Source organism: Molossus molossus, unplaced genomic scaffold (genome assembly GCF_014108415.1).
Source record: "Molossus molossus isolate mMolMol1 unplaced genomic scaffold, mMolMol1.p scaffold_m16_p_9, whole genome shotgun sequence".
Taxonomy (NCBI): Eukaryota; Metazoa; Chordata; class Mammalia; order Chiroptera; family Molossidae; genus Molossus; species Molossus molossus.
The window spans coordinates 20,640,856-20,658,545 of NW_023425403.1; the positions used below are offsets into that span (position 1 = coordinate 20,640,856).

The 17,690-nt window shown below is 39.4% G+C and overlaps 1 protein-coding gene across 3 annotated transcripts in view; it reads right to left on the reverse strand.

Moving 5' to 3' along the window:
* Positions 1-17,690, reverse strand: part of GTF2E2 (general transcription factor IIE subunit 2) — a 62,593-nt gene that overhangs the window by 26,574 nt on the left and 18,329 nt on the right. For all 3 annotated transcript variants that reach the window (XM_036249962.1, XM_036249961.1, XM_036249963.1), the window contains exon 3: positions 15,185-15,276. In XM_036249962.1, the coding sequence (XP_036105855.1) occupies positions 15,185-15,276 (92 nt within the window). The remainder of the gene's footprint in view (positions 1-15,184; positions 15,277-17,690) is intronic.

A 17,690-nucleotide genomic window follows, 5' to 3' on the forward strand; every position in this document is an offset into this window, starting at 1 on the left:
AAGCAAGGACCTACAACCAAGATTATTCTCCCCAGCACCCAGCACAGCTATCATTTAGAATGGAAGGACATATAAAGAACTTTCCAGACAAAAATGAAGCTAAAGGTATTCATTACCACCAAACCAATATTACATGAAATGTTAAAGGGTCTTCTTCAAGAACAAAAAAAAATTCAAAAACATGAACAATAAAATGGCAATAAATACACATCTGTCAACAACTGAATCTAAAAAACAAAATAAAGAAACAAGCAGAACAAAACAGATTCATACACACACAACACTGTGACATTTGCCAGATGGAAGGGGGTTTAGGGGGCATAGATGAAAAAGGTGAAGGGATTAAGAAATACAAATTGGTTGTTACAGAATAGCCACAGGGATGTAAAGTACAGCATGAGGCATATAGTCAATAATATTCTAATAACTATATATAATGTCAGATGGGTATAAGATTTATAAGGATGATCACATAGTAAGTTATATAATGTCTAATCAACAGGGTGTACTTCTGAAACAAATATAATTTTGTTATGTCAACTGTAATTGAAAAGTAAATTATTAATAGTAAATACATTTTTAAAAATAAAGTAAAAGAGCCCTGGCCGGTTTGGCTCAGCGGTTAGAGCGTCGGCCTGCGGTCCTGAGAGACCCGGGTTCGGTTCCCGCTAAGGGCATGTACCTCGGTTGCAGTTTGTCCCCGGCCCTGGTCGGTTGTGCGGGTGGCAGCCACTCGATGTGTCCCTTTCACGTCGATGTTTCTCTCTCTCTCTCTGTTCCTCCCTCCCCCCCTCCCACTCTACCTGAATAAAAAACGGAAAAATGTCCTCGGGTGAGGATAATAAATAAATAAATAAATAAAGTAAAAGAGCCTTGGCCGGTTTGGCTCAGCGGTTGGAGCGTCGGCCTGCGGTACAGAGAGACACGGGTTCGGTTCCCGCTAAGGGCATGTACCTCGGTTGCAGTTTGTCCCCGGCCCTGGTTGGTCGTACGGGTGGCAGCCACTCGATGTGTCCCTTCACGTCGATGTTTCTCTCTCTCTTCCTCTCTCTCCCTCCTGCTCTATCTGATCAAAAATGAAAAGTCTCAAGGATAAAAAAATGATAAGAAAAGTCCGCTGCGGTGGTAGGTTAGAGCAAACTGAAATACAGTAGCAGTTTAAAGTAAAAGAGCCCTGGCTGCTTTGGCTGAGTGGTTAGAGCATCAACCTGTGGACCACAGTTGCAGGTTTGATTCTGGTCAAGGGCACATACCTGGGTTGCAGGTTTGATCTCCAGCCCTGGTCAGGAATGTGCGGGAGGCAACCAGTCAATGTGTCTCTCTCACATTGATGTTTCTCTCTCTTTCTCTTTCTCTCTTCCCCCACATCCTCCCTTTCACTCTAAGAATCAATGCAAAAATATCCTTGGGTGAGGATTAACAACAACAACAAAAAAAACAGGTAAAACTCTCACATCCACCCATAATATGTAATGCATTGCCTGGAGTTTAAATAAATCCTATGGACTCAAGAAAAGGACAAGTCGAGGAATCAGAGATGGCAGTGGAGTGAATGGAAGCTACACAGACCATCTCCCAGGACCAAATTGGAATTACAACTAAAATAAAGACAAATCATCAGGAAAAAAACAACTGAAAAACAGCCAGAGAGAGCCAGTACAACTAGGGATAGAAAAAGGATGCCAAATTGAGCCTGGTAGGAAATGCAGAGGCATGTGAGGGTGGGCTGGGAGCCCACGGACAGTAGTAGAGAGTTGTATTATGGTGTGCACTTCCTACTGAGGAAGCAATTTTTTTTTTAAAGCACAAAATCAGCTACAGCCACTTATCTTGGGCTACGGAAAAGGGAAGGCAGACTGGACTGTGTGGAGAGAGTCCGAGGCTCCTGGCTCAGGAGAGCACTGGGCGGGAGGGCACTGGGAGTTTTGTACTGATTCACTTCTACACAGGACAGTAGCCATTTTACTCAAAGAGCCCCTTCCCAGAGTCCTGGGGAAAAGCAACAGCCCCTCCCACAGGAATTCAACACTACCAGGCCAGGCCACAGAAATGCAAATTGAGGTTCATTAACATCTAGAGTCAGCAAGTGCCCCACCTGCTGGAAATCCTCTCACAGCTGAGATATTTTTCATTCAGCTGAGGGCTACAAATCAAGGCTCATCAAGTAACTGAGACTAATAGCCTCCAGGCAAAAAGCTAGAGGATAACTGAACCTTTCCTTGGTTTGCATCTACCCAGGAAAGTAAATCTCAACAGTGGTGATTAACAAAGGTCCTCCCACAATCATCTGAACCGAGTAGAGGAAGCCACAACCAGTGGAACACCAAAACCCACAGGGAAAACTGGGCAGGCTCCAGAACCCATTGAGAAATGGGTGAAATAAAGAAACAAATCTCAAATGAAAGTACAAGATAATTTGACAGGAGCAGAAATAAATGAAATGGAATAGAGCAAGATATCAGAGGGAGAGGTCAGAGTTATAATTATGAGGAAGCTCAACAACATGAGTAAAGATATAGAAGCACTGAAAACCAACCAATTGGAAATTAAGACTGACATAGCAGAAATAAAGAACACACTGGAAGGAATAATCAGCAGAGTAAAAGAAGCTGAGGACCGAATCAGTGAATTAGAAGACAGGGTAGAAAAAAATCACCCAATCAGAAAACCAAAAAGAAAAAAATAATTAAAAAACAGAAAGAGAACTGTGGGAAAACATGAATCGTAACAACACCTGCACCATAAGCGTTCCAGAAGAAGAAAATAAGCAAGAGTTAGAGAATATATTTGAAGAAATAGTGACAGAAAAGTCCCCTAACTTGGTGAAAGAAAAAGGCATTCAATTTCAAGAATCACAGAGATCCCCAAGTGAGAAGAACCCAAACAGGCCCACACCAAGACACATAATAATTAAGACACCAAAAATTAAAAACAAAGAGAGAATCCTAAAGGCAGCAAGAGATAAGCAACAGGTTACCTACAAAGGAACCCCCATAAGGCTCTCAGCTGACTTCTCAACAGAAACACTAGAGGTCAGAAAGGAATGGCATGAAGTAATCAAGGTCATGAAAAACAAGGATCTGAATTCAAGACTACTCTATCCAACAAGGCTATCATTCAAAATAGAAGGTAAAATAAGGAGCTTCCCAGACCAAAAACAAGGCTAAGGGAATATATTAACACCAAACCAGAACTACAAGAAACATTAAAAAGACTGCTGTAATAGGCAAAAGAAATAGGAAGAGAAATATAACCATAATAAACAAAAATGGAAATAAATAAATACCTACAGCTCTGGCAGGTTTGGCTCATCGGTTAGAGCATCAGCTTGTAGACCAGAGAGGCCCGGGTTTGGTTCCCGCTAAAGGCACATACCTCGGTTGAGGTTTGTCCCCGGCTTCAGTTGGGGTCATGTGGGTGGCAACCAGTTGATGTGTCTCTCTTGCATCCATGTTTCTCTCTCTCTCTCCCTCTAGCTCTATCTGAAGATAAATACAAAAATGTCCTTGGGTGAGGATAAAAAAAAAAAAAAAAAAAGTACGTATCAGTAAGAACCTTAAATGTAAATTGATTAAATGCTCTGATCAAAAGACACAAAATAGCTGAATGGATCAGAAAGCATGACTCATATATATGTTGATTACGAGAGACCCACCTCACAACAAAAGACTCAGTAGGTTGAAAGTGAAGGAATGGAAAAAATTTTTCCAAGCAAACAGAAAGGAAAGAAAAGTTGGGATAGCCCTGGCCAGTTTTGCTCAGTGGTTAGACCATAGGCCTGTGGACCAGAAAGTCCCGGGATCGGTTTCCACTAAGGGCACATACCTCGGTTGCACGTTGTCCCCACCCTGGTTGGGGTCATGTGGGTGGCAGCCAGTCGATGTGTCTCTCTCACATCGATGTTTCTCTCTCTCTGTCTTCCTCCCTCTCTCTCTTCCGCTCTATCTGAAGATAATTGCAAAAAATGTCCTCGAGTGAGGGTTAAAAAAAAAAAGAAAAGCTAGGATAACAATACTTATACCCAATAAAATAGACTAAAATGAAGGCGATAACTAGAGAAAAAGAAGGACATTACATAATATTAAAAGGATCTATCCAACAGGAGGATATAACCTTGGTAAATATATATGCACTCAATGTAGGAGCACCAATATACATTAAAAAACTTTTGGAGGACTTCAAATGAGAAATCAACAGCAATATAATCATGCCAGGGGCCTTCAACACCCTGCTGACATAACTGGATAGATGCTCTGGACAAAAAATTAACAAGAAAACAGAGACTCTAAATGATGCACTGGATCAAATGGATTTAGTAGATATCTACAGAGAATTATACCCCCAAACTACAGAACTGACATTCTTCTCAAGTGCACATGGAACATTCTCAAAAACAGACCACATGTTAGAACACAAACTAAGTCTCTACCAGTTCAAGAAGATTTAAATCATATCAGGCATCTTCTCAGATCACAATGGCATGAAACCAGGAATCAATAACAGCATAAACATTTAAACACATGGAGGCTAAATAGCATGTTATTAAACAATGAATGGGTTTCCAAGGAGATCAAAAGAGAAATTGAAAACTTCCTGAAAACCAATGAAAATGAACACACAACACAAAATCTATGGGACACAGTGAAAGCAGTCCTGAGAAGGAAGTTCATATCACCACAGGTGTACCTCAAGAAACAAGAAAATTTTCTAACTGATTTTCTAACCCTACAACTTAAAGAACTAGAAGGTAAAAAAAGAAAAGAAAAACCCAGAACAAGTAGAAGGAAAGAATAGTAAAGGTCAGAGCAGAAATAAACAACATAGAGACTAAACAATTCAAAAGATCAATGAAACAAAGACCTGGTTCTTTGAAAAGATAAACAAGATTGATGAACCCTTAGCAAGACTCACTAAGAAACAAAAAGAGAGGACCCAAATAAAATCAGAAATGAAAGAGGAGAAGTAACAACTGACACCACAGAAATACAAAGGATCATTAAAAAGTACTATGAACAATTATATGTCAACAAATTGGACAATCTAGGCAAAATGAACAAATTTCTAGAAACTCAGTCTCCCAAAACTAAACCTGGAAGAGATAGAAAACTTGAATAGATCAATAACAACTAAGGAAATTGAAGATGTAATCAACAATCTCCCATCAAACAAAAGCCCAGGCCCAGACGGTTTCACGGGGGAGTTTTACTGAACATTCAAAGATCTAACATCCATTCTCCTCAAACTATTCAAAAAAAAAACAAAAAACAAAACAAGAAGACTTCCAAACTAATTTTATTTTTTTTAACTTATCTTTATTTTTGAATGTATTACAGATGTTCCTTCTTTTTCCCCTACTGATCCCCTCCTCCCAGCTCCCACCCTCCTCCTGCTTTTCCCCACACTGCTGTCTGTGTCCATAAGTTATGCATATAAGTTCTTTAGTTTAATTCTTCCCACTCCCCACCGCCCTTCCCTTTGAGGTTTGTCAGTCTAACAACCAATTTGTACTTCTTAATCCCTTCACCTTTTTCACCCATTCCCACAACCCCCCTCCCATCTGGCAACCAACAAAATGTTCTCTGTATCTATGAGAATGCTTCTGTTCTGCTTGCTCATTTTGTTTGTAGATTCAATTGTCGATAGATACTTATTTATTGCCATTTTGTTTGTTCATATTTTTTATATTTTTCTTCAAGCAGACCCTTCAACATTTCATATAATAATGGATTGGTGGTAATGAACTCCGTTAGCTTTTTCTTGTCTGAGAAACTCTTGATATGGCCATCGATTCTAAATGACAACTTTGCAGGATAGAGTAATCTTAGTTGTAGGTTCTTACTTTTCATCACTCTGAATGTTTCTTGCCACTCCCTTCTGGTCTGCAGTTTCTTTTGAGAAATCAGCTGACAGTTTTATGGGAACTCCCTTGTAGGTAACTAACTGCTTTTCTCTTGCTGCTTTTAATATTCTCTCTTTGTCTTGAACCTTCTGCATTTTGAGGATGATGTGTCTTGGTGTGGGGCTCTTGGGGTTCATCTTGTTTGGGACTCTCTGTGCTTCCTGGACGTGTATGTCTGTTTCCTTCACCAAGTTAGGGAAGTTTTCTGCCATTATTGTTTCAAATGGGTTTTTAATTTCTTGTTCTCTCTCTTCTGGCACTCCCAAGATGCAAATGTTGGCACGCTTGAAGTTGTCCCACAGGCTCCTTACACTATCATTTATTTTTTATTTTTTGGATTCTTTTTGCTGTTCTGATTGGGTGTTTTTTGCTTCCTTATATTCCAAATCGATGGTTTGCCTCTTGGCTTTACCTCCTCTACTATTGAATCTGTGTAAATTATTCTTTATTTCAGTTAATGCCTCCTTCATTTCTGACTGTGCATCCATCATTTCTGACTGGTCCTTTTTTATGCTCTTGAGGCCCTCACTAAGTTCACTGAAGTTCTCACTAAGTTCATTGAGCATCCTTATAAGCAGTATTTTGAACTCAGCATCTGTTAGGTTGCTTATCTCCATTTTGCTTAGTTATTTTCCTGGAGTTTTGTTGTGTTCTTTCATTTGGGACCTGTTTCCTTGACTCATTTTGGCTGCCTCTCTGTGTTTGTTTCTATGTATTAGGTAGAGTTGCTGTCTCCTATGCTTCCTAGGATGGCCTGTTGTAGTAGGTGTCCATTAGGCTCCAGTGATACAGCCTTCCTCATCTCCCAGATGGGCCCTCAAGGTGCACCCCTCGTATGGACTTTACACCCTACCCTTCTGTTGTAATTGAGTCTTGATTGCTGTTGGCACATCAATGGAAGGGTTTTACTCAGGCTGATCAGCTGCAAGGACTGGCTCTACCCACTATCCACTGACCTCTGACTACCTTGCATGATCAGCTGTGCAGGGGCCCACCACACAGAACAAGACTTACTTCAGCAAGGCTCTAGTACCCACTGAGTTCACTCCTTCATTGTGTCACTTGTGGAGGAGGTTGGGTGGTGTTCTACAGTGTTTTGAAGCTTTCCACTGGGTATGCTTGCTCAGGGGCCAGGTCAGCCACTGCCTGTGTTCTACCTGGGGCCACCAAGCGTAAGCTACATAGTGATCTGCAGATGGCTGCTTCTTGTGCTGGGCTTGGAGGTGCCCAGGAAAAGCCAAGTTGTAAACCAAGGCTGGCTGCTTCTAGTGCCAGGCCTGGGGCCACTTGAGAGGTTTGGGGCTAGATGAGTCCAGATGCTGCTTGTTTGAAAGAATTTAGGAAAACCTGAAGCAGGATCCAAGACAGGCCAGTCCTATGGTAAAGCAACTGGCAACAGCGTGGGTGGGGCCTGAAAGTTGGGTGGGGCAGGGCCTCAGGGAATCACCAGGATGGAGCAAACTGTGAGCCAAGTTGCTAAAGTCCCAGATATGGTGGCTATCTATAGTCCCAGGGAAGGGCTCACCAAAGGCACAAAGGCCTCTGAGAGTATGTGTGTCCAAGAGAAAGCTGCCTCTCCAGCCCTGACCCCAATGCCAAACAACTCAGTTCTTCCTCATATGTCTCTGGTGCCTTTCAAGCTGCCTCCCCCATACTGGAGCCTGGAGGGTGCGAGTCCGAGTAAGTCCATGTACTGGCCCTTTAAGAGGAGCTCCCTGGGGCTCCAGAAGCCTCAGCCTCCCTCAGCCTCCGTTCCCGCTGGTTTTTACAGCCAGAAGTGATGGGGATTTCTCTCCTGACACTAGAACCCTGAGCTGGGCTCCTGGTGTGGGACGGGGACCCCTCAGTCCTCAGGGAGGACCTTCCCAACGAGATGTCCTCCTGATTTTTTTTTTTTTTTATCCTCACCTGAGGACATTTTTGCATTTATCTATAGATAGAGTAGAAAGGAGAGGGGGGGAAGAGAGAGAGAGAAACATCGGTGTGAGAGAGACACATCGAATGGTTGGCATCCACATGACCCCAACCAGGGCAGGGGACAAACTGCAACCGAGGTACGTGCCCTTAGCGGGAACCGAACCCAGGACTCTCTGGTCCGCAGGCTGACACTCTAATCACTGAGCAAAACCAGCCAAGGCTGTCTTCCTGATTTTTATGTCACACATGGGTGTGGAACCAGCCCGTCGTGCCTCCACCCCTCCTACCGGTCTCAATGTGGCTTCTTCTTTAATTTTGTAGGTGTACGACTTCCATTCAGCTTGATTTCACGTGGTTTTGAATGATGGTTGTTCTGTCGTTTAGTTGTAATTTTGATGTGGTTGTGGAAGGACGCGATACCACGTTTACCTATGCCACCATCTTCCCAAAGTCATTTTATGAGGCCAGCATAATTCTAATTCCAAAACCAGAAAAAGACCCTACAAAGAAAGAAAACTACAGGCCAATATCCCTGAGGAACATAGATGCCAAAATCCTTAAAAAATATTAGCAAATCAGCCCTTGCTAGTTTGGCTCAGCGGTTGAGCGCCAGCCTGCAGACCAGTGGGTTTGGTTCTCGCTAGGGGCACGTACCACAAAAAAAACAAAAATAAAAAATATTAGCAAATCAGATCCAGCAATACATCATAAACAAAATGAAAGATAAAAACCATATGATCATATCAATATGCTGGAAAAGTCTTCAACAAAACCCAGCAATATGGGAACAGAGGGATCATATCGCGACATAATAAAGGCCATATATGAAAAACCTACAGCCAACATCATACTCAATGGGTGAAAACTAAAAGCATTTAAGAACAGGAACAAGACAGGGATGCCCACTTTAGCCACTCTCTTTTTTTTTTTAATAATTTTTTTTTTTATCCTCACCCCAGGACATTTTTGCATTTTTATCTTCAGATAGAGCAGGAGGGAGAGAGGGAGGGAGAGAGAAACATTGATGTGAGAGCGACACACATTGACTGCTTGGCACCCACACGGCCCGGGTTGTGGCCTGGGACAAACTGCAACCGAGGTATATGCCCCTAGTGGGAACCGAACCCGGGACTTTCTGGTCCGTAGGCCGACTCTCTAACCGCTGAGCCAAACCAGCCTGGGCCACTTTAGCCACTCTTATTTAACACAGTACTGGAAGTCTTAGCCACAGCAATTAGACAAGAAGGAGAAATAAGGAATCCAAATTGAAAAGGAAGAAGTGAAACTGTCATTATTTGCAGATAGCATGATAATGTACACAGAAAACCCTAAAGACTCCCATCAAAAATCTACTAGAGCCCTGGCTGGTTTGGCTCAGTGGTAGAGCATCAGCCTGTGGTCCAGAGAGACCCGGGTTCAGTTCCCACTAAGGATATGTATCTCGGTTGCAGTTCATCCCCGGTCCTGGTTGGTCGTGCGGATGGCAACCACTTGATGTGTCCCTTTCACGTCGATGTTTCTCTCTCTCTCTCTCTCTCTCTCTCTCTCTCTCTCTCTCTCCTTCCCCACTCTATCTGAACAAAAAATGAAAAAATGTCCTCAGGTGAGGATAAAAAAAAAAAATCTACTAGAGCTAATAAATGAATTTGGCAAACCAGCAGGATACAAAACTAACAAGAAATCGATGGCATTCTTATACACCAATAATGAACTCACAGAGAAACAATTTTAAAAAATCCCATTTACCACTGCAGCAAAAAAACTAAGATAACTAGGAATAAACTTAAGCAAAGTAGTAAAGGACCTGTTCTCAAAAAACTATAGGATATTGAAAATATAGAGGAAGATATAAAAAAGTGGACGCATATACCTTGTTCATGGATTAGAAGAATTAACATCATGAAAATGTCCATACTACCCAAAGCAATACCAACAACATATTTCACAGAACTAGAACAAATACCCCAAAAGTTTACATGGAACCAAAGAAGACCCCAAATAGCCACAGCAATCTTGAAAAAGAACATAGTAGAAGGGTTCACAACACCGGATATCAGGTTATACTACAAAGCCACTGTAATCAAAACAGCCTGGTAATGACACAAGAATAGGCATATAGATCAATGGAACAGGACAGAGAACCTGGAAATTGACCCAAGACATTATGCTCAATTAATATTTTACAAAGGTGGCAAGAGCATACAATGGAGTAAAGACAGCTTCTATAATAAATGGTGTTGGGAAATCGGACAGCTGCATGCAAAAAAATGAAACTAGACCACCAACTTACACCATACACAAGAATAAACTCAAAATGAATAAAAGACTTAAATGTGACTCATGAATCCATAAAAATCCTAGAAGAAATGTAAGCAACAAATGTCAGACATCACATGCAGCAGAATTTTCACTGATACAATGCCTAAGGCATGAGAAACAAATGCAAAAAATCAATACATGGGACTCTATCAAACTAAAAAGCTTCTGCACAGCAAGAGAAACAAGCGTCATAATGGAAAGGGAACCCACTATATGGGACAGCATAATTGCCAATGATACATCAGATAAGGAGTTAAGTTCCAAAATATATAGAGTACTCATATAACTCAAGAAAAGGAAGACAAAGAACCCAAGTAACAAATGGACAGAGGACCTATTTAATAGACAGTTCTCCAAACAGGACATATAAATGGCCAAGAGACATATGAAAAAATGCTCAATGTCACTAATCTTCAGAGAGATACAAATTAAAATGACTATGAGGTATCACCTCACACCTGCCAGAATGGCTGCCATCAACCAATTATCAAACAAGTGCTGGCAAGGGTGTGGAGAAAAGGAGACTCTAGTAGTACATGCTGGTGGGAATGCAGACTGGTGCAGTCACCATGGAAAACAATATGGTGTTTCCTCAAAAAATTAGTAACTGAACTGCCATTTGACCCAGTGATCCCACTTCTACGAATATATCCTAAGAAGCCTGAAACACCAATCAGAAAAAATATGTGTACCCCTATGTTCATAGCAGCACTATTTATAACCGCTAAGATCTGGAAACAGCCCAAGGGTCCACCAATAGATAAGTGGATAAAAACACTGTGGTACACATACACAATGGAATACTATGTAGCTGTAAGAAAGATCTCTTATCCTTTGAGATGACATGAAAGGACCTGGAGAGTATTATGCTAAGCAAAATAAGACAGAGAAAGACAATTAGCACAAGATCTCACTTATTTGTGGAATATAATGAACAAAATAAGCTGATAAACACAATAGATCCAGAGACACAGAAGTAGGGTACAGACTGACAAACCTCAAAAGAGGGGAACCGGGGGGAGGGAAAAGATACACCACAGAACTTATGTGCATGTATGCGTAATCAATGGACATAACAATGTGCGGGGTGGGGAGGTGGGTGTGGGATCGGGAGGAAGGTGTCAAGGGTGGAAAAAGGAGAAATACCTGTAACAAAAATAAATTTTAAAAAATCAATTAATTTTTAAAAAAGAAAAGGATAAGACAAAAGATATAATTTGGGGGAAGCCTTCATAAATGATAATTAAGGTGTCACAGACTATCCACTATAGGGCTTATCTTTTCCAGTCTTATATGCACTTCTAAGAGTTCAAAATGGGACATTCTGTCCGGCCGGTGCGGCTCAGCGGTTGAGCGTCAACCCATGTACCAAGAGGTCATCGGTTTGATTCCTGGTCAGGACACATGCCCAGGTTCTGGGCCCGATCCCCAGTGGGGGGCCATGCAGGAGGTGGCCAATCCATGTTCTCTCTCATTGATGTTTCTCTCTCTCCCTCTTCCCACTTCATCTCTCTCTAAAATCAATAAAGGAAAAAAATTTTTTTAAAAAAAGGCGGGCTATTCTGACCCCTACTAGTGTATTCTAAAGTGGTACATGGGCAATTGAGATCAGTTTCCTTTAAAGAACTTTGTCTCTTCCTGCCCCCCACTGCACCTCTATGCTGTACTGTCTAAGAACACATCACTCTTTAGGGGGAGGCTAATAATAGCAAAGTAAGGAAACAGGGGTAAGAAGTATCTAATGCTAAAACTAGCTTGTTTCAAGTATTTAAATATAAGAAATTTTCTTCAGCAATTCTCAAAACTCATTCCTTGAATATTTATTAGCTTGAAGAAAGAGCACATTTAAAGAGATTAAATAGTTTTAATTAAAGAGGCTGATTCCTTCACATATAACAGAAATATTTTTCAAGACTACCAAATTGTTCAAATTATGCTCCATAAAACCCAGACAAAAATTGTACACAAACTATTTTAGATTAAGTGCAAATGAGTCATTGTGGTAGTTAAAACCTATTTTGTCAAATCACATCATGAAATTTTTATTCTAATTAGTCAATTCTCATTACATCTTTTAAACAGTTTAATATTCCTATACCTTCTATTACAAAAGTCATAACTACAAGACCAATTTATTTTTTAAATGTTTTTATTGATTTTTTGGGGGGGGGGGGGAGAGGGAGGGAGAGGGGGAGGGAGAGGGATTAAGCCCACAACTGGGGCATGTGCCCTGACTGGGAATCAAACCAGCAACCTATCAGTGCATTAATTACCCCATTAAAGGAGTTATTTCTAAATCATTCCCTTTTATTTATACCTAAAAGCTGAATCAGAAGATGCAGGCATATACATTTAGAAAAGAACACACCTTTTTACACATTCCTCACTTCATAAATATTTTATTATGTAATTTATAATGATGCAATGTAACAAGATAAAAGCATTTTATGAAAAAAGTTACTTTGGCAAAGGTGCATCTAAATTATTATTTTCTCAACCACTTCTGAGTGTGTCAGATGAGAGGTATACAGGGGAAGAGGGGGAAATGATATTAATTAGACACTTGCTAAGTCTTGGTAAAACCTTTTTGATGTACTTCCTAGAAACTAAAAAAGTCAACTATTAGGGACCTGGTAACAAGTTAGGCAGTTCACATTATTTTGCTTTCAACAAAACTGAAGAAGGTACTTGTAAAACTGTCAACTGATGGATGCTTGATGACTAAGTGATTTTTGGGCATGTAACTTGGAGGATTTTGCTATCACAAAACTTCCATTAGAATAAAATTATTTATATGACCATTTATTTCTCAGCACTTAAACCTACAAAATCTAAAAATAACAGCAGACATTGATGCCAAATTCTATTTCATTCTATCAATAATTAATATATATCTCCAGATATAAGAACCACTGGAGGAAGAAGACAGCTTCATTTCATTTTAAAAATGAATTCTTTCCAATAATTATTACAAAGTAAATTTTAATCAAAATTTTCATATGTGTAGGTTATTCTAATCAACTGTGTGCTAATAATTGTAATAACTCAAACCAAGGTTGTTGTTTTTTTAAGATACGTGAAACTTTTTTTTTTTAATTGATGTTTTAGAGAGAGAGAAACATCGATGTGAGAGAAAAACATCCATCTGCTGCCTCCCACATGCCCCCTACTGGGGATCAAGCCTGCAACCCCAGCGTGTGCACTGACCGAGAATTGAACTGGGACCTCTCAGTCCATAGGACAAGACTCAATCCACTGATCCACATCAGCTGGGCAAACCAAGGTATTTTTAAATACTTAGAGCATTACAGTCACTGGAAAAACATTTCATATATATATTTGTGGCAAATAAAAGATTTGGTAGATGGTCAATAAAAGATTTTCAGAAACAAAAATACATGACATTAGCATACAGTATAGGAGAAGTAATAGAATGGACAAGCTAGTTCAAAGGGAAATAATTAAATTTCCAATCACTGAACTTTATTTTGTAATTAATAATGGCATTAAATTCCCTTAAATTTAAAAGAATGATGTATTTTATTACAGTATTACAATATGCCAAAAATTCTATCCTTGGTCAGTTCTGCTGAAAAATGTAGTTGTCAATTTAAATATGTGCAAAGGAATATACAATTTTTGAAAATTCTTTCAGGGGACATTTGAGTAATAATCTGAACAATGTCCTAGATAAACAGTTACAATAAGGGTCATGTATGTAAGTGAAAACTATTAGCAGACTAGCAAAAACATGTCATTTAAATGTCAGTCTCCCTCAAAAGACTGATAGCCACAAGGGCATACTTTTTTTTTCTGGGTATTCCCACTTTTAGTGCTACAAATAGCATAGAGTGGGTTGTTGTTGTTTTTTTATAAACTCTTAATATATTTTTCTTTATTGATTTTTAGAGAGAAAGGGAGAGGGAGAGACAGAACATCAACTGGCAGCCTCCTGCATGCCCCCCACTGGGAATCGGGCCCACAACCTGGGCATGTGCCCTAACTGGGAATCAAACCGGAGACCTCTTAGGGCATGGGTCGACGCTCAACCACTAAGCCACACCGGCTGGGCTATATAGTGGGTTTTTGTTTTGTTTTGTTTTTTTTTTATCCTCACCCGAGGATATTTTTTCCATTTTTTGTTCAGATAGAGTGGGAGGGAAAGAGAGGAAGGGAGAAAGAGAGAAACATCGACGTGAAGGGACACATCGAGTGGCTGCCACCCGCACGACCAACCAGGGCCGGGGACAAACTGCAACCGAGGTACGTGCCCTTAGCAGGAACCGAACCCGGGTCTCTCCGGATCGCAGGCCGACGCTCTAACCGCTGAGCCAAACTGGCCAGGGCTATATAGTGGGTTTTAAGAATTGTTTATCACATGGGGTAAAGAATGGATGAAATTAGTGAATGGTGAATATATAAGTGTCAAAGTATAGTATTTGATAATAGGAAATTATAAACCACAGATTTCTACTATAAATTAAATATAAACCATAGAACTGAGACATAGCCACACACTGAGACTTTTCAAAATATATTTTTATTGATTTTTAGAGACAGAGGAAGGGGGAGGGAGAGAGAAAGAAAAACATGGATGTGAGAAAGAAACGCAAGATTGGCTGCCTCACCCCCTACTGGGGATGAAGCCTGCAACCTGGGCATGTGCCCTGCCAGGAAACTGAACCAGCAACCTGTTGATGCAAGGGAGGATGCTCAACCAACTAAGCCACATCAGCCAGAGCCAGACCCTAAGACTCTTAAGTTATGAAAGTCTTAGCATAAAATCTTTATTTATACTGTAAGAAACAGATAGCTGAAATTTTAAATAATTACAAATACAAAACTTCTTTGACTCTTTACAAGAGATATAACTATTAACTAAATGTTACAGTTTTATTGAGGTATAATAGATATATAATAAACTACATATATTGAAATACACAATTTTATAAAATGTGTCTTGTATATAAAAATTTTTCTGAAAATCCCAATCCCCTTTTCCTGCCAAAAAGTTAAATAGGATTTTTGTTATCTGAGAAAAATACTTACCTTCATATAATTCACAATCTTAGCAAGAACGCCAAACTTATATCCAGAGCTTCCTGATAGAGCTTTCAAGTTAAATGATCCATTGCTGTGATCTGAAAATAAAGTTAAAAAAATAATAACATTTTTCTATTAGATGGGATTATGTCTTATAAGCAGCTGAGTTTTTTGTTTTTGTTTTGCTTTGTTTTTTTACAGCTAAGATGATTTTCATTCTGGTAAAGAATTTTCTTGTTTGAGATTTCATACCCAGTGAATTCTATCTTGTAAAACTTCATAAAAAAAAATTCAAAATCTTTGTATATACAATATACAATAACCTATCCATTATCTCACTAAGAATGGGAACAAAGTACATAATTCAAAACATTAAAATACATTTCTTTTATAAGTACCCTTATCTCATTCTTTCCTTAATTCTGATTAGATTTCCCCCATAATTAGAAGTAAGGCTTTTATAACAAAAACATTATACAAATCTCAATCTGATCCATAGTACTTTTCTCACAAACTTAAAAACATGAGGAGTGGATTACTATGAGGAATAAAAAGTTCAATTTATCACTTATTACACATCAATTTCTCCATATCAAGTTAACAAATGTGCATTAATTAACAGAATATAAAGAATGGTAACATAACTCTTTTAAAGTAAACTTTAGAGATAAATTAGGAATAAAAAATGAAGGTACTGCCGCTGCATAAACATGAATGCATAGAAAGAACAATAGCTTGAAACAAGGGACAATCTGTAGGGATAATTGTGTTTCAGAACATCTATCATTTTGTTGCATTCTTACAGGCACAAATCCTAACACTACCCTGCATCACAAATGTATTCCATTAGTCACAGGCAAGAACCGGTAAAAAAATTTCATCATAAATACTAGAAAAACATCTCAGAAGTACACAATCTATTAGCCTGACATCAGATCAGAAATTATTAAATTCCCTTGAGACTGACACAAGAGGAGAGGTTAAATAAAATGGGGGAAAGTCAATGTCTGGCACCAGTTTGGTAATAATAATTTAAGCAAAAGAATGCATTAGAACCACCACAAGTCAAATGTAACAATTGTCAGAGATCCAAAAGAACAGCTTCTAGATGGCAATACTCCTGAGATCAGTGAGTGAAAAGGCTTTATTCAATATGCTTTCTTGAGACTAAAATGAGACTTCATATGCAATTTTCCTCTAAAAATAACTGTTACAATTTTGATAGCTTACTTGAAACATTAGTCCACTTTACTGTTTCCCAAAATAACAATATTAAGAATAAGAATGCCAGCCCTGGCTGGTGTGGTTCATTGGTTAGAGCGAGCGTTGGCCCACACTTCTGAAGGGTCATGGGTTGGATTTTCAGTCAAGGGCACATAACTGGGTTGCAGGTTCCAACCCCAGCCCTGGTTGGGTTGTGCAGGAGGCAACCAATTGATGTGTCTCTCTCACATGGATGTTTCTCCCCCACCCTACACTCTCTCTAAAAAAAAAAATCAATGGAAAAAAATATCCTCAAGTGAGGATTAACAAAAAACTAACTACAAAAGATAAGAATGCCATAGAGCTGTACTTTTTCAATTATGAAATACTACCTACCTACATGGTTCATTTTTTAAAATGTTCAGGACCCTTGTAAGAATAATAGGAACTAACCTTTACTAAACACTTACTATTTGCCAAAGGCCATGCTAAATGATTTTTCTCATTTAATCCCTCCCAAAAATCCTATTTAAGAGATATTATTGTCCACTTTTAAACATAAGAAAAACAGAGTAGTAATTCAAATTACGGCAGAGTACAGATTCAAACCCAGTTGTAAACCCTGTGATAATGCCTAGGATAAGAATCATTAACTAGCCTTTAACACAGTTATGCCATCTGAAACAGGCTATTTTGTCAGAGTATAGAAATTCATAAATGCACATCTAGTGTTTTCTTGTTTAACTTTGGTGAAATGACATTAAGCTTAACCTGTATAAACAACTAACTAGGAAGACAAAAAACAAATGATCGATCATGATCCACATATAGTTTTGTTTACCATGGAGTCTCCAGCATTTAACTCAATACCAGGCATAGTAAACACTCAACAAATGTTAAATGAATGAAAGGATGGAGGAGGGGAATGAGAACGAACAATATTTCCACGTACGCTTGTAGGGCTCCAGAATGTGCTGATTTATCTATAATTAAAATAAGTCTATACAGCAAGCATTAACACAACCTACTATTGTTATAATAGCCAATCCCATAATTAAACACTTTGATTCTGCCCTGGCCAGTTTGGCTCAGCGGTTAGAGCATTAGCCTGCGGTTTGGAGAGATCCAGGTTCGGTTCCTGCTAGGGGCTTGTATCTCGGTTGCAGTTTGTCCCCGGCCCTGGTTGGGTCGTGTGGGTGGGTGGCAGCCACTCAATGTGTCCCTTTCACATCAATGTTTCTCTCTCTCTCTCCGTCCCACTCTATCTGAACAAAATATCGAAAAATGTCCTCGGGTGAGGATTAAAAAA